Source organism: Prinia subflava, chromosome 25, assembly GCF_021018805.1.
Source record: "Prinia subflava isolate CZ2003 ecotype Zambia chromosome 25, Cam_Psub_1.2, whole genome shotgun sequence".
In the NCBI taxonomy this organism is placed as follows: Eukaryota; Metazoa; Chordata; class Aves; order Passeriformes; family Cisticolidae; genus Prinia; species Prinia subflava.
The window spans coordinates 934,977-960,589 of record NC_086271.1 but is presented as its reverse complement, the minus strand read 5'-3'; the positions used below and the strand labels follow the sequence as shown (position 1 = coordinate 960,589).

General features: G+C 50.8%; 1 protein-coding gene across 2 annotated transcripts in view; it reads left to right on the top strand.

Annotated features, from left to right (window-relative positions):
• IGSF3 (immunoglobulin superfamily member 3) overlaps nt 1-25,613 on the top strand; it is a 93,706-nt gene that overhangs the window by 40,916 nt on the left and 27,177 nt on the right. Inside the window, exons 3-5 of one of the 2 annotated variants that reach the window (XM_063419404.1) lie at nt 20,035-20,445; nt 21,283-21,672; nt 23,368-23,769. In XM_063419404.1, the coding sequence (XP_063275474.1) occupies nt 20,035-20,445; nt 21,283-21,672; nt 23,368-23,769 (1,203 nt within the window). The remainder of the gene's footprint in view (nt 1-20,034; nt 20,446-21,282; nt 21,673-23,367; nt 23,770-25,613) is intronic. The other variant, XM_063419405.1, reaches the window with a different exon arrangement.

Here is a 25,613-nt window from a genome sequence, read left to right as displayed (position 1 = left end):
TTTGCATGAGGGCACCCTTCACCTTGGGGTACAGGGAGAGCTGAGACAAGGATGGAGCCCTTGGGCTGCTGTGGGATAGGGGATTATGGCACTCCTGCCCTTACTGAGGATAGGGAAGATTGTGGTCAGCCCAGTGCTGGGCAGTATGAAGGCATGCAAGGCAGAGAGTGAGTGGGCTGAGGGAGATGGAGGTGAGGGAGTTAAAAACCAAGCAAAGGTGAGAGGAGGGAAAAAAGGGAGCAGGAAGAAAAGCAGGAACAGCAGCACTGGGAAGGCAAGAGGTGGAGGGAGTGTAGAAGTGGCAGGTGGAAGACCTTGGATGGGAGTTTTTGTGCTGTTAAGAACAGTGGGGTGTGTAGGTTGGCATCTTGGAGGTACTGAAGCAGGGAGAGCTGAAATAAGGATGATCAGAGAGGGACTGTGGTTGGGGTGTAAGGAGTGTCCCTGTTCTCTCCTGCAATGGAAGGAGGCCCAGAATTGCCAGAGACATGGGTCCCTCCCCATCTGGCCTCCTTCTGCAGGGCTTTGTGGGGACTCTTCCCCTCCCTTTCCATGTGTCCTTCGAGTGCCCTAGATGCTGTTTCAGGCTTTTGACTCCAGAGCAGACAATGGGGGTTTCAGTGCTGCCTTCCATCAGGGCTGTCAGGATGCAGTAATTACCTTTGCACTGCTGCCTCCTACCCTTTCTTCCTCTCCCTTTGTGACTGGGATGTCAGAGGCGGTGATGGTGCTTTGAGGAGCTCCTTTTGAAGTGGCTTTGTGAGTCACAGGGACTGGTGAGCAGTGGGGAGTGAGGCGCCGGTGCCCGGCACTGTCGGATCGTTTCAGCTCCCGTGTGTCTGTGGCCATCCTTGGAGACACCGGGCTGCTCACATCGCACCTGCCTAGAGAGCCTCTTGGTGAGGGTTTGACATGGATGGAGGGAAGGGGAGAGAAGCAGCCGGGGCAGCAGAGGCGTGCTGGGCTGGGCAGCAGTGCTGGGGGTGTGGGTTGTGCCCATGGAGCCTGTTGCTGTGAAAAGCGCAGCGCTGGCTCGGCGTGCTGAGCTCTGCCCCGTGGCAGCAGCAGGATGGGCTCCTGCAGGCAGCCCTGTCACAGATCATCAGAACAGCAAGGTGGACCTGCTGTCTCCTGTGGCATGTCCGGGCCACAGGATGCTCTGGGAAGGCTAAGTTAAGCTGGATAAATGTGGACAGTTTGCACTAATGAGATGTTTTAGATGACACGTGTGCCCCCAGGAGCCACTGTGAGAACCCTCCCCTCCTCAAATCTCTCACTGAAAGGCTAGAAGGTGCTTTCTGTCACTGCTGGAGTGTCATGAGTTGAAGCCAGGCACCACAGTCCCAGCTCTATTACTGGTCCACTGAGCTGATGGCCACAGGGCCACCCATCCTCTCCCTTACTGTCTTCTGGCTGAAGCTGACAAGACTGAAATGTGAGTCCTCCTGTTGACTGCCAGGACTTAGCAGTGCTGTTGAGCATTCAGGGATGCTGTGTGGAGCAGTAGGCCAGCCAGCCAGCCTGTCTGTGAAACCCCTGTACGGCAGCCAGAGCAGAGCCTGATTAAGCTTATGAAACCTGACAAGATCACAGCCCAAGGTGGTATTGCTGGAGGCTGCTTGACTGGGAACCGTGTTCCTGTAGCAGCAGCACGAGCATTAGGGATCTGTCTCTTGAAGCCTGTCATGACACACAGCTAGCCCCTGAGTAAGGAGCACGTGGACATCGCTCACAGCTGTTATCCTGCCAGCAGAGTGCAGGCAGAGCCTCCTCCCAAAAGGAGCTCTGCCTGCAGATGAGGAGCAGTTCCTCATTCTCTGCCATCTTGGCGTTGAATGGATGGTCCCCTGAACAAGTCAGTGCTGACCAGGGCACTGCTCTTTTGACTCTGCAGGTACAACGACCCCTCCAGCTTGGCTGGTGTGTGTGTCCCCAAAATAATCAGGCTTTGTGACCTGTGAAGGACATCCCCAGAGCCCTGCTGCTCCATCAATGGCCTGTGTCACTTTGACCCCAGATGAGGAGCTGTTGCCCATCTGTCAGTGCCTGAGGGTGCTGTGTGCTGCCTGCTGTAGGTCTGGGAGCTGGCAGAGCAGGAACTGCTGCAGGAGCCTCTGTGGTCTGCTCACCATCAGCTAAAATAAGCTCTGAGGCGATGCATCCTGTGGTACAACCTGGATGGGAGACTACCTGACTCACCGCCTCTGCCTAGCAGCTGTTGCAGGGATGTTCGTGCCACTTGTTGTGGAGCTGCATGAAATCAGAGGCTTACATTTCCTAGCAATCAGTATTTCTCACGCAGGCGCTGCCCTCGGATTCCTCCTGGTCGGATTTGTGTTAGTCTGGGAGAAGCAGAAGCAGCAGTTTCTTAAACAGACCAGCTCTTACGCCTTTGTTTCCTGCAGCCCCACGGGGTTAATCTCCTTCTTGGCACCTGATTATTTGCTGCTGCAGGGTGTGTGTTTGAAATTCTCATTTAGCTGCCTTTAATCCCCGTCTGGGAGCTGTGTCCAGGTCCCAGGGGCTGGGGGTGGGTTAATACCTGAGCCCCCCCCCCGTGAGCAGCTCGGTTGCCTCTGCCTCTCCCCGCAGCTGGTGGCTCTCAGGTATCCCCGAGGGAGTGTTCAGGTGAATGAGGGAGGTGTTCAGGTGAATAGACCACTTCCCAAATGGTTTCTAAGCATTTTGTGTGCCTTTGTGAGGCTGGTGAGCATTGGTGTGGCTGGCTTAGCAGCAGGCCTGCTGACAGGCAGGGATGGGGGCTTGCAGGGCTGCATGGAAAGGTGAGGGATGGAGCTCCACTTCTGCTGCTCCTGCCATGAGCTCCTCTCCTTCACCCCTGAAGCAATTCAGGCATTGACACAGCTGGCAAACATCACTATATCCCCACCACTGGCTTTTCTCACCCTCCTGCAGCTCCAGCTTTTTCCCTGGCCCTTCTTCAGGTAATGGCACCCAATACTTTTCAAGCCACTGCTCTGTCTTGCTGCCTTCTCCTTCTGCCCCAGAGATGCCCACCATTACCTCTTCAGTGTTCCTCTGCCACCCACTTGCCTTGATGCCTGTCCAGGCTGTCACCTTCCCCTCTCCCAGTGTCGTTGCTCCTTTGGGGACAAGACCATTCCCGGTGGAGCTCAGGGTGCTCTCTCTCCCTGCCCTGGTGCCGCCCCTTCTCCCCCAGCCCCGTGGGGAGCAGGTCTGCTCTCCCTGACTCCTGTAGTGTTTTAGGATGCCGGGTTTCCTCTCCCTCTGGCTCCTGCTGGTGTGGAATCAGCTGGCACAGCCCAGGGGTGGCTCCCCGGGGTGCTCCCTGCGCGGCAGGAGCAGCAGACGGTGACTAAAGCAGAGACACAAAGCTGGGGAGCTCCAGAGGGATCGCAGATGTGGAGTAAACGGGAGCGCTGTGAACCAGCGGCGCCGTAATCCCTCCCTGCCCCCGCCCCTCTACCCCCCTTTCTGCAGACATTAGTTTGATTAAAATTGCATGAGCCCACACACGGGTGTATTTTATTTTATTTATCTCCTCCTAGTGAGAGGCTGGTTTGAGGGCTGCTTTGTGGGAAAGCAGCCAGAGGGGGATGCTGGGGAATTCGGGGTGTTTTAAGAAACTTTCCCTCTGTGGAGCTGGCGGCTGGCTGCTGTGGGGCTGGTTGTACTGGTGAGACCTGCTTTTCCTGTGGGATGCTGAACACAAGCACCTTCTTCCCAGCAGAGCCTGAGGTCTTTGCTGGTGGTGCCTGGGCGTGTGCTGGGCAGGCAGGAGCCCCTTCCAGCGCCGCTGTAGGGCAGCAGCATCTGGAAGGGTACAATAGGGTTGCTCCAGCAAAACTTCACCCAAGGCTGTCCCCATCAGTGAGGGCATCTCCAAGGCTGGGGGTGGGTGTAAATACCCGGTGTAAAACATAGGAATTAACTCTCAGTATAGGTAAAACAGAAATAGATACATTCTCTTTCAGCCAGGTTTGTGCACCCGGATTGGCCACAAGTAAAGCCATTACTATTTGAAGCAGTCTTCTGTCTCCTCAAGAAATGTAGAGAAAGCATGAAGAGTTAGGTGACTTTGTTCTGCAGCCCTATTCCACTCCGTAAAAGCAGTATTTTTGCCAGTGCTGTGGCAGTGCTATGTCAGAACTCACTGGTGGGCATTTATAGTATAGTCTGTCTTACTGCCTCACCCAGAGGCATGTACAGTTCAGCTTTTGCATGTTTTTCCCCGTCTTGGAAAAGAAAGATGCTGTTTCCTTCCCTTCAGGGGGGTTTACTTTTAATGAAATGTTGCCCAGTGCAGTGTGACTCTGGTGAGGGCTCTGTCACACTCCAAGCGTGGTCTGTACCTCTGTCATGCCCTCCTTGTGCCTCTGCGTTTTTCCCCAGGCAGAGCAGCGAGCCAAAGGGGCTGGCAGCTCCCAAATGTGCTTATCCCAGGGCATTGTGAGCTGCCTGGAGGTTTGATCTTTTCCTCTCAGACATCACTGTGCAGCACAGGGCTCTGGGGAGATGGACTGGTGGGGTAGCTGGAGTCCCAGCTGGCGCCTCAGCCCTGAACTCCTCCAGCTCAGCCACTCTGGCAGGTCCGTGAGCCCATGCACTGTTTTCAAGGTGGAAATGCAGTGGGAGCTGTATGTTCATGGCTTCCTCTCCTCCTCCTTGCCCACAGGGATGAAATGGTTGTGTAGTGTCTAAAGGACAGCAAGGTTTCGTGCGATAGCAGTGCAGGACCCTGATGGGTGCTCTGTGCGAGGGGCTCAGAACCCTACGAGGTCCTGTCCCCCTAAGGCAAGAGGAGCCCTCCAGAGCCCTTGGCATAATCTGTTGCAAGATGTGGCCGTCACCTGCTGTCCCCTGGCATGGAGTTCCGTTAGGGACTATTTTCCTTTAGGAGGAGTGGCCCCTCTGTTGAGCAGTGAGACCCTGCAAGGATCTCTGTCAATGCCTCCACCCGCAGCAGCTCCCAGGTTTGATGGGAATGTGACCTGCAGGACACAATTCCCTGGGTTTCTTGGGAGCGTGGCTGCTTGCCTTCCCCGTGGACTGGAGATCTTTGCTGGCTGGTAGGGGTTAGCATAACAAAGCGTCAGGTGAGAGGGAGGCATTGAATTTCAATAAACCAGCAACTGGGGAATGAAATCTCCTTGCTTCTAACTCGAGGCCAGGCGTCCCTCTTGCTTACCTTGGAGCAAATCTGCTGTAATGCATAGGAAACAGCTCAGCAACTGCAGCTCTGGCTGTCATCGAGGTGCAGGCTGAGGTTTATTAAAGACCTCCAGAGGTCTGTAAAAAAAAAAAATTATGATCTTCTCGGGGTTAGTCATTTCAAGTTAAATATTTGAATAGGTAGGGGCGAGCATTTTGCTGAAATTGGGTGATCCCTTTCATATTTGTGTTTGGTTACGCTTGCTCCGCTCGTATTTGGATGCTTGGCCAGGGGCGGAGAGGGAGGTGAGGGATGAAAGGGGCTTAGTACTGAGAGGGGAAAACAGGAGCAGGGAGTGATTAGAATGGAGAAGAAAGCAAAAGGAGACTACTGAAGGTTAAAAATAATAACAATTAGGCTGGGGGGAACCAAGAAGAGGCAGCAAAATAAATTGGAGCCTTTGAAGAAAAAAGGGGTTAGACAGTGAAGCCTTTTATTAAAATCTAAATGGCTGACTCTGAAGATAAATGAGGTTGCAAAGAAGCAATGAAAACAATAAAAACTGGAAGACAGGAAGGAGGGAAATATTTAAAAGGAAAATGAGAGGTTTTCACAGGTGTGTGTGATTGAGCATGTCAGCAGAGATGCTCTGTAATCTGCTCTAATAATATGACAGCTACTGGGGGCTTTGGAAAAACAAACATTGCCCAAACCTTGTAATTATTTTTCCAGTGAGGTGAAGTTTCCTGAGTATGTAAAGCTGACTGTGCCCTCCTTTTGTGTACCTCTGGGGCTGCAGGTTACAATCCAGCCTTTCCTTTCTGGGATGTGGCAGGGGCTAATGCACAGACAGTAAGCAAAGCCTCTCCCAGGGCATTGCTGGCTTTTGTTCCAGGTGGATGGAGACTGGAGAGTTAGTGAATCAGTGCTTGCCTGGGGTTGCACAGCCATCAAGGTACTCCCACCATCAGCAAAGGAAAGGGACTTTGATCACACCTTGGGAAAATCCTGCTATTTTCCACCCAAAAGTGTTGTACTGCAGGGGGCTGTCTGCTCTGTTTTGGTCTGTTTTGCCATGTCAGTGACAGTGGCTGGTGATTTGGGGAAAGAAGGATCAGGGCACCCTGCTTGTTAAGGAGGAGCCAACCTCCTGTTGGGCTCCTGTGAGGATTTGTAAGGTGGTCACCTCCTTTTGTGTAGGTCCTTGGCACCGTGGGAGGTTTTTTGGCTTGGCGGGACATGGCTCTGATGGATAAAGACGTCAGACCCTGCTCTGGGGAGGCGTGATGTTGTTTGCATTTCTGGGAGGTCAGGACTGACCCACAGCCAGCCAGGTGGAGGAGTATGGTTGTTCCAGACCAGGCTGGGGTCTTCAGTGCTGCCCATCTCCCTGAGTGGCTGTGCACTGCAGACTGGGGAAGGACTGATTTCACTGACCTTGCTTTTCCTCCTTTCCCAGTGGAGCAATTTCTTTGAGGTGTGCCTGACTCCCAGCAGGGACAGTCTTGCTGCCATCCACCAGCTGTGCATAAATCAGTCCCTCTATGGAAATAACATTTCCAGGAGGGAGTCAGTGCTTCTTAGTTCAGTGGAAAGTCCTGTCTCAAAATCTCTCTCAGCAGTGTGTTGGTCTGCATCTAGGGCAAAACCACAGCAAGCCCATCATGAGCTATAGAGGTTGAAAACTGATATATGACTCTTTTCCTTAAAGGAAAAACATTGAATCACAGGGACCTAATTGCTTAAAATAAATGCAGGGAAAAGAAAAAAAAAAAAAAAAGAAAAGGTAGGAGGAGACTAGTGGAGGTGAAACTCATCAAGGCAATGCTGGTAGCCCCTGTTAGGCTGCACATCCACCCACTCTGTCTCTGCTGCTGTGTTCTGGGTGAACACGACACATTTCTCGGGGATGTGGCTGCCTCTTACCCACTCTCAGCCTGTGTTTCCACAGGCAGAGACATCTTTTGGGCAACAGGGAAGAGTTCTGAAGCCAGGCTTACCCAAAGCCAGTGGAAGGCTGTGCTCTCCATGTTCCCAGTGTGCTGGAGTGCACCTCAGCAGCTCTGTGGATAAAGGAGAAGCATTTGTCAGCCTCCTAGGAATTTAATCTTGACATTTTTCTCATATTGTTTCTGGGTACTCTTGGGGGCTGAATTTGCATTGGTGGCATGAAAGGAATTGGCTTTTCACTTGCAAAGTGTGAAGTAGTGAGTTTTGCATTTTGCCTGTGTGTCTTTTCCACAGTCTTATTACCCCCACCCCTTGGTGGATACCCTTAAGTTCCTGAAACTATCAAGGCAAACTGCATGGATTAAATTCTGCTACAAATATCTGTTTTAACAGCAAGGATAAGAAGCTGCATTAGTTTAACTGAAATCACTTTGTGTGGATGATTTCTCTGGCATAAACCAGACCTTAATAGATCCAGAATGTCTCAGGATGATTGAGTGCTCAAATAAACTTGCAATGAATTTTATGGGAGAATAGCTTTCTGTCTCTTTTATGTTGTGGTTTTTGTTTTGTTTTTTTCCAGTGATGGCTAGAAGAATGAGTGTTTTTCTTAAACAAGGATGTTTGGTTTGTTCTTTTTTTTAAATCACTTCCCTGTTTAATTTGGGGCAGCAGTGTACAGTGTTGCTGTACAGTCTGTTTTGCTATAGAGAGGTGGCATTTCGAAGAACCAGGCTAGAAGAGCTGTTTGAAGTCTCATTTCTGCCAATAGGCCACAGGTAGAGAGTTGTTCCCAAGGAATTTCTTTCCCAGGTGTGCCTGTTAATGGGAGCTGTAAGAGTCCACCTGAAGCTCCCTTCCCGTCTGTATTGATTTCCCCACTCTCCCATCCCTGCAGTCATGATTCCACTAGTTCTTCAATCACCCTTGAGTTTGCCAGGGCACAGTAGACTTGAATACTTAATGTGCTCAAGCAAGGGTTTTCGAACACAAAAAAACCCCACCAGAATAATTACGTGGAAAAAGAAAAAAAACCTTCATACCATTTTAATGTAATAGAAGAAAAGGAATAGTCTAAACCTCTTTTCTTCCTTTTTTGAAGGCTGTGTTTATAGGAATTTAGCTGTGATCTGAAATACAATAGCCTTTAAAACTGTCCTGCTTTGTTACAGGGAACAAAACAGTGATAAGCAAGAAGGGAGGACGTGTCCTAGCTATGGCACAAAACAAGGCTCTTGAGTCTACCTCCAGTGGGTTTTTTCATTTGACAGGGTCCCTTGTTTTAGGATAGAATGCTGATACCAGTGCTAACTTTGATGGAGATTTTTATCAAAGAAAAAAGAATAAATGTGGGCAGAAGAACTACTGAAGTTTGGTTTTCTGTGGGTCTTGCTTCATGGTTGAATTGCTAAGTATCTAAAAAAGTGCAATCACTGCTTTTCCCTGATTGCCATACCCCCAGGTGACTTTTTGGTGTCTGAGGCTTGACCAAACATTTCATTGTTTTCCACAGAGAAATATTAGTATGTGCTGGGTATCTCTTCTGCTTCTCCAGCTGTATAATGAAATCCGCAAAATTTATTCATGAACTGCTGTCTTCCCTCTCACTTTGAGAACTTCTGCCATTGTCAGAGTAGTGGCCACTTGCTGAAGTTAGGTGGGAGACAGGTGCACACTCTGCACTGTCAGGTGGTGCTGTCTCCTCTGGAAGCCTAGATATCTGTAGGAAGAGGTCAGCCTGAGAACATTGACCAGCCAGAGGCTGGTACAAAAGGTGAAAATGGAAAAAGATACTGTCCAAGAATCTTGCAGTGCTGAGAAGCCCTTCCTGAAGACTCTTTCAGCAGTCTTAAAAGGATTACCTACTGTCTTGCTCCCTCATTTTTCTTTCATAGCAGCCCAGAACATTTAGAGATCCCTCTTTCTGTAACTCTGTAGAACTCCCCTCGCCCTCCTTCTGCCCCAGAGTCATTTCAGGCTGATGTGAGTTGGTGGTGTTTCCATTCTGATGTGCTTTCCTCCATCTGCTGAGCTGACAGCAGCCAGTCTGCTGCAGTTCCCAGGCGTTTCTCTCTGGGTGTCTCAGCCAGTTAAACTCCAGAGCCTGCCTCTACCCAGGGCATTCCTGGGGAGCAGCCTAAGGGGAAGGCTTCATGCTGGTCATTTTGCCATTTGTCTGCAGGATGGGAAGCAGCAGCTGGCAGCTCACAGAGCCTTTTGCACTTGGATGCAATGGTGGAACAAGCACAGGGTGGGAAAACTGGAGCTGTCTGTGGATCTGGGGACAGGAGTGTGTCAACTGTGCTTGGCTCTTATTCAGAGGCTTCACCAGTGGAAGTGCTGGAGGCCCTATAAATAAAATGCTGAATTCAGCTGGAGTCGGTGCTATTGATCCTGCACTGGAGACATCATGGACACTTCCTATTTACTAGTTTATTTTGTGACTTATTTTCTTTACTGTTTGAGTGGGTTTCTTAATGCACTGCTTTGATGCACTGTGTGCCTTTGGGTTAATGATAGGTGCGCCAAAAGCATCTTCTCCTTATTTTAATGAGCCATTTATTTCCTGAACAGTTATTTTTAAATGCCCACAGTCTCCTGCAAAAGATTTGGGGTGTCCTGGAAAACTTGGAGCACTGTGCCCTAGGACATCTACCTGTATTTTGGAAGACTGAGCTTTCCCTTCTGACTGTGACCATCAGTGGCTTGTCTGTGCTGCTGAGATCAGTGTATATAAAAATAAAGTCATTTATTAAAATATGCTAATACAGATGTGCCAGACATTCTCATGCAGAAAGTCAACCCCTTGTACATGCTACCTTAGCTTTTCCTAACTATCACATTGCTACAGAGTTGCACCTTTTGCAGTCTGGAAAGCCCAAAAGTTTCAAGCAGAGCCATTTCACCTCCCTTTTACTTATCCTCTGTCTCTCAAATTACCACCATCAGAACTAGACAAAGCTTGTAGAGGAGAGATGACCAAAGCCATGTGAGTATGAGGCCAAACTGCAGAAGTACAGTAGAAAATAAACTCCTCAAGAAAACAGATTTGCAGAAGTAGATGTTACCTTGTTTCATCTATGCTGCCTTGACCAGATGGCAGAAGACTGTCAGCTCAATTTGCTTTATTCATCTTAATTCTGCTTTCCTTAAGTTTCTAGTAAAGGAGAAGAGCAGGTGGTCCTTGTGGCTGGCAACTTGGACTCCATCCTGCAAGAGCCAGACTGTGCCTTTCATTCATCATGAGAGTGCCAGCTTCAGAGTAACAGTTCTGACCTGCCAAAACCTTGTTGGAAGAAAGTAGCTTGGAAATATGCAAAAGAGCCACTATCCTTCCTTCCAGCTTCCAGAAATCCCTCCAGCTCACGCTGACTTTGTGGCTCGTTAGATGGTTATTGTCTGGTGAAGATGTATGTTTGTATAGTATCTTAAAAATGATTTCCATGCTTTAAACAGACCTGATAGATGAAGAAAAGATTTCCACTGTCTTAGTTTATATGGCTTTGGGTTTTTGCCTTAGATTTCAAAACTTCTCATCTACCTATTAACTATCCTATGTCTCTCAGTAATCTGTGTGTGAAGGATGTGATTCTCTCCTTCCCTGTCTGTGCATCAGGGTGCCAGTGTTCTCTCTTGTCTTCCATGGGAACTTAAGACCCAGCCTGGGCTGAACAGGAATTTCAGCTATAATAACAGAGAGCCACACTGAGTTCTGTGCTCTCTTTGGTACTTCGCTTGTGAGGGTTGAAATGCTCCGTTCTGGTGTGTTCAGCAGAAAAGGGGGTTTTGGAGGGGATAGACTCAGGTTCTGCTTGTAAAAACCATCTCCTAAGTGTGCCTTGGTCTGTGTTGCCTTGCCCTGGAGGCAGAAATAAATCACTGCTGAGCCTAAGGCGTAGGACAGAAGGGGATATTTTGGAAGTTGTGATTGTGGGCTTTGCACCTCTAGGGACAGGTTAGGTGCCCAAAGGCAGATGGGAGAAAGGTGCTTGCAGGTCTCAAAACCTTTTCATTATTGAATAAGTGAAGAAAAACAGCTCTCACGTGCACACCTTGACCTCCTGTGTGATCTCTGCCGAGCTCTTGAAGCAGGGGCACTAATCTCTGAAAGCAGCTCTTGCACTCTTATCTCCTGCTGTTGCTTGTATAGCTGAGGTAAAGGAGAATGAATCCTCCTTGAAAATTGATTTTTGAGAAGGGTGGCTTACCTGACTATAAAGCACCACAAACATTATTATAGTCCGGGGGGAATGTGGCCTGGGATGTGTTTTGAAATGATACTACACGACTCTCCCTGTTCAGCTGTTCATATTGCCTGCCTGCCCAAGTGCACTAGGTGGAGTGAAATCAGGCTTTTCAAAAAATTGGAGAAAAGAGGATTTTCTAAGCTTCCTATTTCTGTCATTTCTTAACTTCAGCTTCAGAGGTGTAAAACATTAAGACCCTCTTGCCTGCAGAGCTTCAGAGGAGCCTGGGCTGTGTCAGCTCTGTGTTTGCTCCTTTTCTGCTCTCCCTGCCTGTCCTGCGGGCTCCAGGAGGCCGTGGTTTAGCAGGTTGCCCTGTGCTGGTTTAAGCCACAGCAAATTCCCACATCCCTGCTCTTAGCTCACAAGTGCTGTTAAGTAAAACACATCAGCTTAACTCTCGGTGGAGCGGTGGTGTGCTGCTGCGCCCTGCCCTGGTGTTTGCAGGGGCTTAGGCTTGCCTTAAGCTGTGGTGGCTGCGGGTGCTCGGGATCAGCGGGAGAGCTAAACCCTCACAGAGGTGAGATTGTGGAGGAGGGAGGGAGGCAGAGGAGGGATTTGTGGTCTGTCTCACCTTGCGTTGCTTCTGGAGGTTATTGCCTCCACAGGTGAGAGGCGCAGGGTGGTCTGCAGCCCACTGCTGCCCTCCCTGGGTGCTTCCCCCGGCTCTGTTTTGGAGGGGTCTGTGGTGTGCTCGGTGGGGCTGGGCTGGGCTGGCAGCCTGGCCAGGTGTCACTGAGCACAGCAGCTGGGGCAGGGACAAGTCCCAGGGCCAGCACCTCACCCAGAGCAGTGCCAGGCTGTGAACATTACCTTTGGGAGAGCTGTGAGAGCAGGGCAGTGCCACAGCGTGCCTGGATCATGTCTGGGTGTTCTGTGGCCGCAGAGCCTGTCCAGGAACCACCTCCTGTCAAGTGCTGGGTAGTGGAGAAGGGACATCCAGCCTTTTACCACGCACAAGTTTCCTTGTTGCAGAGAAGCAAACATCCATGTCCTTCTGGATGTCATCTCTGCCACCTCCTCAAGCCTATTTTTTACTTGCAGACTGATTTGCACAGTCCCTGCAGAGCACATCTACCTCTCAGAGCAGGACTGCAAACAAAAGTGTGCATGTGTGAGAGAATAAAGGTTTTCCTGCCTGAGCTGGCTGGGAGATGGAGGCAGGGATGAATCCTGTGCTGTCTGCCACACACCCAGCTCATGGCACTTCTTGGCTGCCTCTCTGTCCCCAGCCTCTCTGCCCTTTGGGCTGCTGTCGTCAGGGTTCGCTCTGCTGACGCTCCAGATAATTTTTGCTTAATGAACAAATGATGACTCTCACTGCTGGGTGCCGCCTTGTCCTTTTACCACCCCTCTCTGGTTTCTCCTCTTTTCCTTTTTTTTTAAATTTTAATGAGGTCACTTGAACTTTTCCACCTAAATTAGCTGTCCTAATAACCAGATGCTCCTTGGGATGCTTTGGGACATGGGTGGGTAGAGGAGAAGGAGCCTGTTAGCAGGAGCCTGGCTTCTGCTGTTCCCAAAAGCAGCTTTAGTTGAGGGCAGGGGCTGTGAGTGTGCTCCCAGCACCTGCCACACTGCACCCAGAGCAGTCAGAGGAAGGGGGCTAGCATTTTTGGAGGAGCATCCACTCAAAGAAATGATCTGAACAGCGCTGTGCTGGTAGGGCTGGAGCCCTGGAGCAAAGCCCAAGGGAAAAGGAGTGGGCAGGTGTCCTTTTTCCTGGAGCTGAAGCACTTGTGAGAAGTTCAGAAAGCTTCAATTCTCCCAGGTCCATCAAAGACAAGCCAGAACTGGGGCTGAGCACATCTGCTCCCCTTGCAGACGTGCCCTGGGTGCACAGGGAGGGGGTTTCTGATAGGGTCCTGAGGTACCTGCTGCCAACCCCTGTGGGTTTGTGTGGGGCTTGGGAAGCTGCAGGAGAGCATTGCTGTCCCCTGTGCCTGGGGTGGGGCTGCTTCTGTCCATGACGTCTGAGGGGTCTAACACAGCTCAGAGGTGCGGCTTTGTCTGGGAAGCACCTCCTGCAAGGGGCATCGTGGAGATGTGGAGCAGGTTCTGCAGTGGGATCCTCTGCCACTGCCTGGGAGGGAGCACGGCCACAGCTTCAGACAGGTAGGCTGGATGTGTGACTAGCAGAGCCCACGACAAGCACAGAGAAGTTCAGGCCCTGAGTCAGAAAGCTGACCTAATTTCTACTTTTTGTATCTTCTCTTGGATTCTCTTCTCTCCTTTCTCGTACGTTAGTTACTTCTGTTTTGTTTTGTTTTTTTCCTGTGCCCTTTCTCACTGCTTGAACTCACCCAGTTGCGTTGGGAGATGCATTTCTATTGGCATAATCATTCCAGGCAGTCGTTAATGTACCAACAAGGATACCTTTGTAATCGGAGGATTTATTACTACTGCTGTGAAACTGCCATGCTGTCTCACTTAACTCTTCAGCTCTCCTCCTGTCTTCTGCCAGCAGCTCAATCAGTAGCAAACTGCCCTTCTAAAAAAGCTGCAAGCATGCAACCTGGAGATGTCTTATTTTATTCAGTTTTTTTTCCAACCCTTACCATAGGATGCTGCAGTGATATGAGTGAGAGTGAGTTCAGTGCTTCACTATACATTTCTGGATTGTGTTGGAGCTGAAAGTGACTTTGTTGTTCAACTTCTCATTGAAAATAAGATTTAAGTATTTCCATGAAGATGAAAAGTATGTTTTGACTGCTTTTCTTCAGGCCACAGCAGCAGTGTGGCCTAAAGAACCTTACAGGACCTCAAAGGAAAATCACTATTTCAGAGAAGTGTATGACTTCTTTTTTAGTTTAGTTAAACAATTTCTACTATTTTATCTGCCTGCAACTGTCCTTACTTTTCAGTGCAGATGGGGCTTTGCTGAAGGAAAGTAATCCCCAAACAACAAGTCTATTAGTATTTGTTTTTTCCCCTGGTAGCCAGAGCCTGTTGGCTCTATGTTGGTAGGCAAGGTAGAGAAGAGGGAAAGTTCTGCACAGAGACCCTGCATCCTCAGTCACAGCCAAAATACCTCTTGTGGGGGTGGTAGGTTTTCCTTCTCAAATTCTGGTCCTCAGATAGACTTCTCAAATTCTGGTCCTTGGGCGATGGAGGGAGCTTATAAGCAGCAGCAATAGAAACAAAGCTTTCCTCTGCCTGCAGCCACCTGAGAGTTTCTAGCTGGTACTTAAAAATGAGACAAGCTGAAGAGGTGCTACCAGTGGCGTGACCAGCTCAGATTTTTTGCCACTTGCAGAGGTGACATTGAGGGTCTTCATCAGCCTCACATCATCACACAGTGTGCGTTTCCTCCCCGCTGAAGGCGCCGCCCATGCTTGTGACTGACGAGGAGGAGTGCCTGGTGTGCTGCAGCAGGTATGGATCAGCATGTGCAGCTAATTGCCAGGCACGAGGGCTCCAGAGGATTACACTGCTAATCTAGGTACTGCTCCTGCCTTATCAGCACCCCCTCGCTCCCGCCGCGCGCCTGCACACGTACTCGGATCCTGCACGGAGCAGGAATCGATAGTGCTGTGGGCAAGGGATGTAGAGGAACCTGCATCCCTGAGAGCTTCCAGGACTGGGAGACAACAGGTCCCTTTCCAGCTGCTCCAGTAGCAACAGGATGTCTCTGGTGGCAGACCCTCCCTCCTTCCCTGGCATGGCACGGGTGGCCACAGAAGGGTCAGCAGATTTTGCAGAGTCTGATAGCAAAGTGCTGTGTTCCTGTTGCTCCTATTCCCACCTTCATTGCCATTCAGCTGCCTCCAGGTGCTCACCTCTGGGTTCACCAGGGTAGCTCTGGCATTGCTGTTCCCCTTGAGCATCTTGTTTCTATCTTGCGTGCACAGCTGGAGGGCTTTGGAAGGTTTGTTGGTGCTGAGCTGTGATCCTTGTGGGACAACAAGATGTTGTGGGGCAGATGGAAACATAACTTTTGTACTAATTCCCTGCAAAATCCAGGGCGTATGTCTTAGCCAGAAACAGCTTCTTAGGCGTAGGGAATACATGTGTTTGTTCTTCCTAAATAGTTCACACCTGATACCTGGTAAGCTTAGCTCTGTCCAGGTGGCAGGAAGCAGGCAGCTGGGACACAGGGGAGCACCATGAAGTGTCTCTAAAGTGTATCAGTGGGTAAAAGCTGTAAGGAAATCCAAAGGACGAACAGATTGCTGGGTTTTGCTTGTTCTGCAGTGGCCCTGAGATGGTCCAGCTGTTTTGGGTAGCCTGTCTAAGTTGTTGTACTCCCGAAGAGCCTGCAGTGTAAGGCTCCTGTGGTGCTAAGTGATTTTCACAGCATTGTTTCACCAGTTTGAGCTGGAGAGCCTCTGGCTCCCAGCCTGATGCTCCTCCTGCATTGCTTAGCAAGGAAAGGGAGTCTCAGGCAGGTTTGCTGCCTTGCCTGGGAACAGAGACGATGTTGGTAGATCTCTGCTTTGTGTTGGCTCATAAAAGCTTTCATAGCCTACCCCTTGGAGGTGTTTGGGGTTTTGGAGACCCAAGGATGAACCAGAGCCAGCCTGGGGGAAAATGAGACACCTGCATCATCCTTGTGAGTGTGGGCAGAGTTCAGCATGGCACTGGGAGCTGCTGGAAGCCTGGAGCCTGTCCTGGGGCTTGGAGAAAAGTGTGTGAGAGTGGAGAAAACCCCAGTCTCTGCTCCCTACCTGTTTTCCAGGAGACTGTTAGCCAGCTCGTTGTCCTGAAATTAGCTGTAATTAGCTCACTGAGTTCTCGCTGATTGTGTGTTACTGAGGTGTGTGCATTTGAGGTGGGTTTGACTGGAGCTGGGTATGCAGGCTTCCTGAGGAGGGCTGCCCTGGGCAGTGGGGAGCAGCTCTGAGCCCCTCCTCCTGGTCCTGGCAGCTGGGCCCTGGGACTCTCCCTGGCTGGGTCCCTGACACCCTCTAGTGGAAATATTTATATTGAATATTTCAGGAGCATTCAAAACCTGGTGGTGGTTGCGAGCACCCTGTGCCCTGTGCAGTGACCTGTGGCATGGGGACTCATAGGAAATGCTGTATTCCTTGCTCTTAAGTGTTGTAAGTGCAAGCTCAGAGCTGTTAGCTTGTGACTGGCTCAGGGATGACAGGACAGTAGATTTGCTCCCAGGAGCTGCTTTTCAGTCTCTCCTTTCCTTGTCCAGCTGCTTGCTGCCACACATAACCTTGATGCTGAAGAGAAGGGAGTTCTACTGACACTTGCAGAGGGTCACTCTTGCAGGGATGGGCTTGTTTTTGGGGGCAAGGAGGAAGCAAGGCTGGTTGCTGGGGGAAGTGCAGAGAAGGCTGTCTGGATGGCACATTGAGAAGAGAATAGACAAGAGAAGGAACAGGCAGGAGCTGGATGAGAAAGAAGGAGCAAAAGGATGTGTCCTGCAGCATCCCACATGGCTCTGATTCAGATGTGGCTCTGCTCCCTTTCTTACAGGGAGGTGGCTCTCCTCTAAGCTTGTCCTTGCTTTCAAGTGAAGCTCAGCTTGCAGAGTGTCCCCAGAAGTCCTGGTGCTTCCTGCAGCAGGTGGCTGCAGGATGAGCGTGGGCGGCTGGCAGCAAAGCCAGGGCTCCCAGGTGGGCACTGTGCAAAGACTCACTCATGTCCTGGTATGCAAACTGCTGTCTGTGAAGCCTGAGCAGGGTGACTGGCTTGGGAGGAGCTTCTCTTCTGAGAATGCACATCCTGCATGCTCTGTCCTGCCCTGGTGAGCACTTTGGCGGTGTTCCCTGATTCCTTTTTTCTCTGTGACTTCCCAGCCCCAGTCTGCCCCAGCCTGATGGGCTAAACCATGCCTGTAGTTCTTTGTTACACAGAGTCACAGAATGGGAGTTTGGAAGGGGCCACTGAAGGTTATCTAGTCCACTCTCCCTGCTTGAGCAGGGTCCCACAAAGCACCTTACTCAGGATTGTGTCGGGAAGGCTTTTGAGTATCTGCAGAGAAGGAGCTTCCACAGCCTCTCTGGGCAGCCTGTTTCAATGCTCTTGTCATCCTCACAGAAAAGAAGTTTTTTCCTCATCTTTCTCTCCTCCTACTGCTCAGCACCACCTGGCTGCACCCTCTTGATGCCTGCCCTTCAGACCCTTGCATACATTGATGAGGTTCCCCCTCAGTCACGCCTTGTTGGTGCAGGCCAGTGGGGTCTGTGCATGCCTTGGGAATAACATTTTCTCTTCTCCTACCAACTTCCCCCCTCCCTGAACACAGGACCCGAGGCACATCTTGCAGTGTAAACAGAACAGCTGTTTGTGCATTGCTGACTAAGTATGAGAGCGATGGTGTGAAGCACAGAACCTCTCCGCTGTCCCAGCCACCTCAGGGCTCTGGCGTGTTCCTCCCTGATCATCTGATCCTTGAAAAACTGGGCTTTCATTTATCAAACAGGTCTCAAGTCCTCCTGGTTAGGGAGGTGGCACTGACTGAATATATGTCCCTGCCATGCTGATGTATGACAACAGCCTGAAGGCTGCATGCAGCCCAAAAGGTCTTACAGTTCCTCTAACCAGCTGGATCTTGGTTGGCTTTTTTAAGTAAAGTAGCAGGAGGACTGCAGCACAGTGTGTCAGGTGTTACCACAGTTAAATTACAGCGTTAACCTCACGCTGACACCTCCTGATTCTTCTCCAGGAGTGCACTTTGCAAAAGCTTGCTTATGTGGGATAAAGGATGCCAACCTTCCAGCCAGGGTATGACCTGGAAATACAAAGTCATGGTTCCAGATGGCAAAATGATGTCTGTGCTAGCCTCCAGCCTACTCAGGGAATGGTGTGGTAAGTGCTTGCCTGAGACCCAGCCTTACTCCCAGGAAGTGGGAAGCTCCACGTCTGGCAAGCCAAGTGCCTGTCCCCTCTTGGAGCATGACCTGGCTTGTCCTGCAAAGCCAGACAGGCTCCTGGGGTCAGCAGCTCCCTGTGCTCACGCAGAGAGCAGCTGTGCTGCTGAGCAGGGCTGGGGGCACACAGGGAACTGGTGGGGTACGCAGGGCTCTCGGATCAGGGGAGAGAGGATTGGGCACATTTCCTTCACAGGTACCTGCTTTCACCCCATAAGCTGCTCCACAGAGGCTCTGCAATTCAAAGCATCTCTGAGGGAAACTCACTCCAGCAAGATGATGATGAGGCTTAATTTATTTAAATAACACAAGAAAAGTTGTAAGAGCCCATGGCTGGAGGGCAAAGAGAAAGGAGCTGTGCATCTGTGAAAATTACTCTGTAGGTTTGAAATGGGAAGTTTGAAGCTTGTTGTGCAGGCAGCATGAACTGGCAAGGTTAGTTGTTGCTGTCACCACTGTTTGGGAGTCAGGGATAAGGGGAGAGGTGAAGCAAGAAGGATCCTGCCAGAAAATATTGCCAGCGAGTAGGGGATGGGGGTTCCAATGAGAGAGATGAGGGGAAGGGAGGGAGTAGAAGACGTGGTGGTCACAGGGACAGAGACCTGCAATGTAAGCAGCCTTACGAGGCACTATTCCTGTCAGGCAGTAACCTGGGTGGTGAAGGTGTGGTAAAAGACAATGCTCTCATCTGGACTGGATGCAGGAAGATTTCCCTCTCATTTACTCCCAACTTGTTCCTTTTTTTCTTTGCCCTCTTCTGATTTTGGCTTTTCTGCTGTAAATAATCCCAGTGGTTGTCTTCACTGCAGCTCATTGCTCTCTGTAGCAGTGCCTGAATGAAACAGATGCAGCTTCTGGCAGCTCAGCTAATTTTGTCAAACCATCCAGTGCTGTCAATGAAACCAAACTGAGATGTGTTAATTATATTCCACTGGTATGTGGCAAAACCGTGGGCAGTAACAGGCTCACTAACACTGCCTTGTCTGCAGAGTTGGGGAGAAAGTTTACATTCTTCTTTCCACATAATGTTTCTTGAGACAGCAAAGCCTAGAAAGGCTTCTTTATTAAAAAGTCTTACCTTCTGGTAGTAGAACCTCTTGCTAAATCCAAGCAAGGTTGGGGGGCTGCAGTTTTTTGGTTTTATCCTGATTTTAGCAGCTATACTTCCTTTCCTCTGGTTAATCAGCTGGAAAAGTAGCCAGCAGTTTTACTACCAAGTGCCTTGACGTGGCTGTGTCCTGGGAATGAGCACTGGTCAGGATGCAATTGTATTGCTGCCCTTAGAGGAGCCAGTTCCCTCTGAATGCAGAAACCCCTTCCTTTGGCCTGAGGGGGTCATTAAAAGATGAAACGATACAAACAAAGGAGAAGGGAATTGGATCTCCTGACTTTTTTATGAGGGAAGATTAAAGGAACTGAATATGTTTGGCTTGGCCCCACCAGTGACTGAAGAGGGGTGAAGACCATGCCAGGGTTAAGGAGTGGCTGAAGGATGTGGGCAAGAGAGGGGGGTCAGAGAACATTTGGGGGGCACATGATGGAGGAGAGGCTCCTCGTGACAAAATGCCTTGATGGGAAGTGGATGCATTAAACTGTGCTGCTCTGCAGTGTGACAGAAAACCTTGTTCAGCTGCTGGGGCCCACTGAGCAGGAGTTTAAGCACTTGGAGTTTTTGCTGCAGGTCATGGTCTTTCCCAGCCAAAGGCTTTGGGGACAATTCTCTCATTCTTAAGTGCTAAATGTGAGTTAACACGGCCTCGCTAATATAATTAATACTTTAATTGTGACTGTAAAAAGGAACTTCTCCCCCAGCTCTCTTTTAAAGTGTTTGGCCTTTACGCTCAGTTTTGGCGTTGCTAACTCTGTTCCTGTCCCTCAGTGATCCCCGACTCGCTGCGGGTGACGGCGGTCCCGCAGACACTGAACAAGGTGGAGCACGACTCCCTGGAGCTGAAGTGCGAGGTGTCCAAGAGCACGGCCCAGCACAGCCACGTCTCCATCGCCTGGTACCGGCAGCGGGGCAGCGAGGCGCCCGTCGAGGTCATCTCCCTCAGCCGCGACTTCGTGCTGCGGGCCGGCAGCGCCTACGCCCAGCGACAGGCCACGGGCGACGTGCGCTTGGACAAAGTCGGGGAGACCACCTCCAAGCTCACCATCTACAACCTCCACCCGTCGGACCAGGGCGAGTTCTACTGCGAGGCAGCGGAGTGGATCCAGGACCCGGACGACTCTTGGTATGCCATGACCCGCAAGCGCTCCCAGGGCGCCATCGTCAACGTGCAAGCCACTGGTCAGTGTCTCCTCTGCCTTTTCTCCCTTGGCTGGGCAGTGGGGGGAGATGGAAAATGGGGCTGTGCCTTGTTAGGTGGCTGGGGTTTGGCTCCCTGCTTTGCCACGTGCCCCACTTGGGGGCTGCTGGCAGGGTGAAACAGGGCAAAGGAGGGCCCAGGCACTGCCTGCAGCGGCAGGAAGTGTCACAAAGGGCAGCAAGGGGGCTTGGGTGGCAGGCCCTGTCTCCTGATGTGGTCAGGGATCTGGGGCTGTCACAGAAGCTAAAACAGGCATCTTAAGCACTTGGTGCTAGCACAGACAGTGAGGACTGTGGTAAGTTAGGAGGTAAGAGCGATACAGCAGGGACTAAAACTAAAAATTTCAGCAAGTGCTTTTGTATTGCACAGGGTCCATTTACAAGTCAAAACTATTCTCCTAGCCCCCAGCATAGGTTCCTGGTAAGGATCTAAAGACCCTGCTGAGCTCTTTGTTCCTATCTGATATCCCCAAAGGTTCTGCCTCTTGACTCAGGCTGAGCAGGGTGTGAGTAGGACGAGGCTCCAGGTCATATTCTGCAGTGGTACTGGATGCTGGTGTCAACACCAGAGCTGCTGCCTGCAGGAAAGGGATGTGACTGAGGAAACCTTTGCTTGATGGGCAGGAAGGTGCTTCTCTGGCAGCACAGCCCATCTGGTCTCCCACAGCAAAAGCAAGTTCCTAACCCTTTTAGGTCTGGATGTGCTTGTCTGAGAGACATTGGCTATGCAGGGAGTAGCAAGGTGTGAGCACCTCACATGAGGTGTGCTGGCTCTCCTGGTGGGCTTTGCCATCCTGACACAAGTCAATCTCTCCCCAGACAAGGAGTTCAGTGTCCGGCTGGAGACAGAGAAGCGGATGTACATCGTGGGCGAGCCGGTGGAGTTCCGGTGCATCCTGGAGGCGCAGAACGTCCCCGACCGCTACTTCTCCATCTCCTGGGCCTTCAACAGCTCCCTCATCGCCAGCCTGGGACCCAACGCCGTGCCCGTGCTCAACAACGAGTTTGCCCAGCGCGAGGCCCTGGGCCAGCTGAAGGTGGCCAAGGAAAGCGACAACGTTTTCGTGCTGAAGATCTACCGCCTGCGCCTCGAGGACAGCGGCAAGTACAACTGCCGCGTGACCGAGCGGGAGAAAACCGTGACCGGGGACTTCATCGACAAGGAGAGCAAGCGGCCAAAGAACATCCCCATCACTGTCATGCCACTCAGTAAGTACGGGCGTGCCCGTCCCCTCCCGGGGGCACTGCTGTGCTGGGCAGGCAGCTGGGAAGGATGCGATGTGCCCCGAGCACAGCGGTACAGGAGAGGGAGGATAAGAGTTCACGTGCTGTTGGGGCTTGGAATCCCAGCTGGCAAGATGTATTTTTGTTGTTGGGAAGGTGATGAAAAGGAAGTATGTGTGTCAGGCTCATAGGTGGGGAGCCATGCCCCCACCTTGGTAATGACACCGAGCTGGCAATTCCATTCTTGAGCTGAAGGTACGTGTGACAGTCTCTGACTTGCTCCTCACGTCTCTCTCCTGGCCTTGCTCTGCAGGGAGCTGGGTTCTCTGTGAGGTACCCAGCAGGCATAATGGGGAGACCAGCTTGGCCCTGGTTTATCCTAGGAGCTGCCAGGTTCCTGCAGGCTGTTATGGGATGGTGATTCAGCTGTCTTGCAAGACAGCTGTTGTGGAAGAAACCAGGTGTGCTCCTTGAGCCCCAGTGCTCTTCAGCATGGAGCGCCATCCTGGTCACTGTGTGTCAGCCAGCTCTGGTGAAAACAACCAGAGGTTTGCCTTGAGTGTATTTTATATTTGTCAGATAAACATGGTAAATACAGAAGTAACAGGTTGAGAGGAGAGATTCTGCTGACTCATTCCTCGTTTTGCTCTTTGAAACTCTGGTAGCCGTGGCATGGGAAACCATGCAAGGGTTGCGCAGGCTACCATGGCAGTGGGCTTGCACCAAGCAGAGGGTAGCTGCAAGAGGATTTTGTGCTATATTGGCCTCCTGTCTCCTAGAGAGATCTCCTAGATTTGTAGGGAACTGCAGCCCTTTCCTCTAGCTTTTTTTTCCTCCTCATTTCTCCAAAAGAAATTCTATTTCTTTTTTCTCCTACTGATATCTGGTCTCTTTTGTTTGATTTGAAAGTGTCTCTAGCTAGAAATCTTGCATTGGACAAATGTCTAAAATGTGTTGTTTCTAGACCCAGCCACCTTTCAGACAGATAGGATTCTTGCCTTTGATAAATCACCAGGTGTAGGAACAAACATGATGATTTTTTTAAGGGTGCTAAGTGTCCATAACTCTGATGGAAGGCAGCAGGAGTAACCAGCACTCAGTATCTCTGAAAAGCCAACCACAAAGCCTTACACCTCTGGGAAGCTCAAGATACCAGATTTTTTTTGAATGTTACCAAACAGTGATAGCTACCTCTGGTGTCACTAGCAGTGGGAGTTTGGGAGAGCTTCTCCCAAAAGGTGTTGGTAGGAATGGATGTGGCAAGATGGTGATCAGGATGACGTGAATTGAAAAAGCCACAGGGCGCTGGAAGCTTTTTTTTGGCAGAGCCAGTTGCACACAGTGCATATTGTAGCAACAGAAATTCCCTCAAGTTTTGCTGAGATCCCACCCCGGACCTGCGACCAGAAGACACGGCAATGTCTCCTGAGCTGTAGGCAGAGATTTCTCCCAGCTTTGGCCTACACCTGCCTTGAGTGTGCAAGTCACCAGGAGCAGCTCGCTGCCCACCCAGCTGTTTTTGGATGTGGTCACGCATGAGGTTAAGACGTGCCTGGACCCAAATGAGTGGGCAGTTTCCTGCACCTGGTGGAAAACGTCTCTGGCCAGCAGCGTCCTTCTTGCAGCCCGAGCAGTGGCGAGTGTGTATCATCTCCCGTGTGTATGCGTTTCTCTCCTTAGAGACCAGCATCTCCTTGGAGATAATCAACAACGCCAGCACTGTCTTGGAGGGAGAGAGCCTGCGCTTTGGCTGCACCGTGCGCTCGGGCCTGGGGCCCCAGAGCCGTCTCTCGGTCACCTGGCAGCTGCTGGACAAGCTGAACCGGCGCAGCGAAATCGTGCGTCTGGACCGCGAGGGCACCCTGCACCCCGGGCCCGCCTACGCGGAGCGCAGCGGCTACGGGGGCATCCAGGTGGAGCAGGTGCGGCCCGGCTCCTTCACCCTGGAGATCTTCAACAGCGTCAAGGCCGACGAGGGCCACTATGAGTGCCGGGTGGCCGAGTGGACACGGACTCTGGATGGGGAGTGGCAGATGGTTGGGGAGCGGCACGCGAGCACCCCGGTGTCCATCACTGCTCTGGGTGAGTACTCGAGGCGTGGGGGGCCCTGGGCCACGGTCCCCCATGTGCCTGGCCGTCCCCCAGAAGGTCGCCTGCAAATCACCGAGGCTGTTCCCAGCGCTCCTGCCTTGGTTTGGCAGCGGGATGGAGGCACCCAGCAGCCTGCCCACGGCTCCTCGTAGGTTGTACGTGGTGATCAAAACGCCTGCATGCGCCGTTGTGTGTGGGGGCAAGGTCTGAGGGGTGGCTGTGGCAGGAGCAAAGCAGGGAATGGCTGAGGAGAGGGATAGGGCTCCCAGTGTCCTTCAGAGGAGAGAGGCTGCCAGTCCCATGATGTGCCCTGCCAGTACTGGAGCTGGGTTTTGGTCAGTGCAGTGCAATATTGGCAGCCAGTGGACATCAAAGCTTCCTTGCCTGCCCTGGGTAAACCTTACCTCTGCCCTCACCACATCAGGAGTGCAAAATGCTGGGCATCTGTTGGCCCAAAAAGTAGAAATGGTGGGCATCTGACAGAAAGCAGGAGTTAGGAGTGGTTCTCGCTGCCTCTGCAGGGAGGCACTGAGCTGCTGGCCCAGAACCACAATGTTGTCCATGACTGAACTAAACCAGTGCCTGGGATCATTGCAGCTGGTACTCTGCTCTGCCAAGGGGCTCCTCTCATCAAACACAGTGAAACCACATCAGTTTAGGAGAGCGCAGGTAGGGAGTTCGACATTTTGCATGGATTGTGAGTGTCTTCAGTCCTCTTGGGCTGGTTCCAAAAGTGATCTGCAGGAGACTGGTGCCTCCTTCTGTGAGGCCACTGATTTTCAGAATGCCAAGGCTAAGACAATCAGGGAGCTCTATTGAAAGGTTAAGATAGGAATTTTAGGAGGAGAGTGAGGATTGTGTGGCTTTTATTGGTACTCTGAAGTATTAAGCTTTGACAAAATGTGTGTGAGACCAGACTTAAAAGTTGTATTGTATTCTGATGAAAATCCTGCTTTTTTCCTCCTTTCCTCTCCTTTACTTTTGACCTCCTTTCAGAGGCTGTTTTGTCTGGAGTTAGAAATCTTTTCTGTATAGCTTTCAAAAGCAGGTAGGGATGTTCTTTCGTAAAGAACTAAAGGAATATTCTCATCTAGTTTCAATGGTGTCTTCCTCATGAGGTCTGCAGCATTTGGCCTGCCACAAGTCCCAAGTATCAGCCCTTGCCTTTACTCTGCCACTTGTAAAAGTCTTGAGATTAGGCACTGAGATTTTAAAATGTGTCACTTCTACTCTTGTTAGAATTTAAGATACTCAGAAGTGCACAGCAGTTCCAGAAGATATGATGGAAGGATTGTCCCACCTCCTCTGCTCCTCAATCACCAGCTGTTGAGCATGTTCTCTCTAGTCCTAGGAAATTCCTAGGTCTCTAACTAGCAAAGCTGAAGTACCTCATAAAAATGGAGTAGAGAAACTATTGAGTATTGTTTTGCTGCTGAATCTGGTATTTTTTTGTTCAGCTTAATGTTTTTTGAAATGTCCGGAGAAGCTCAAATTCAGGATGCTAAGGAAAAGCAAGAGATGTTTATGGCTTCAGAAACTGCTGTTTTCAAAAAAATGCAGTAAATTTAGTGGCACTTGCATTTCAAGTTAAGGTCTCATCATTTGCCAGCCTGCTTGAGTAAGAAACTCTTTAGCTGATGATGTTCAAACCCATAAATCTAACCATGGGGTGGTTCAGAAGCAACAGCCAGAAGAGAGAGATGTGCTGCCAGAAGAGACCAGATGTTCCTGAACTTCTGAGGCTCTTGATTGCATGGCATGGATTTAAGTCCCTGTCTGGCCAGGGAAGGAGGGAAGTGAGGGAGTGCTATATTTTTGTAGGGAGATTTTACAGA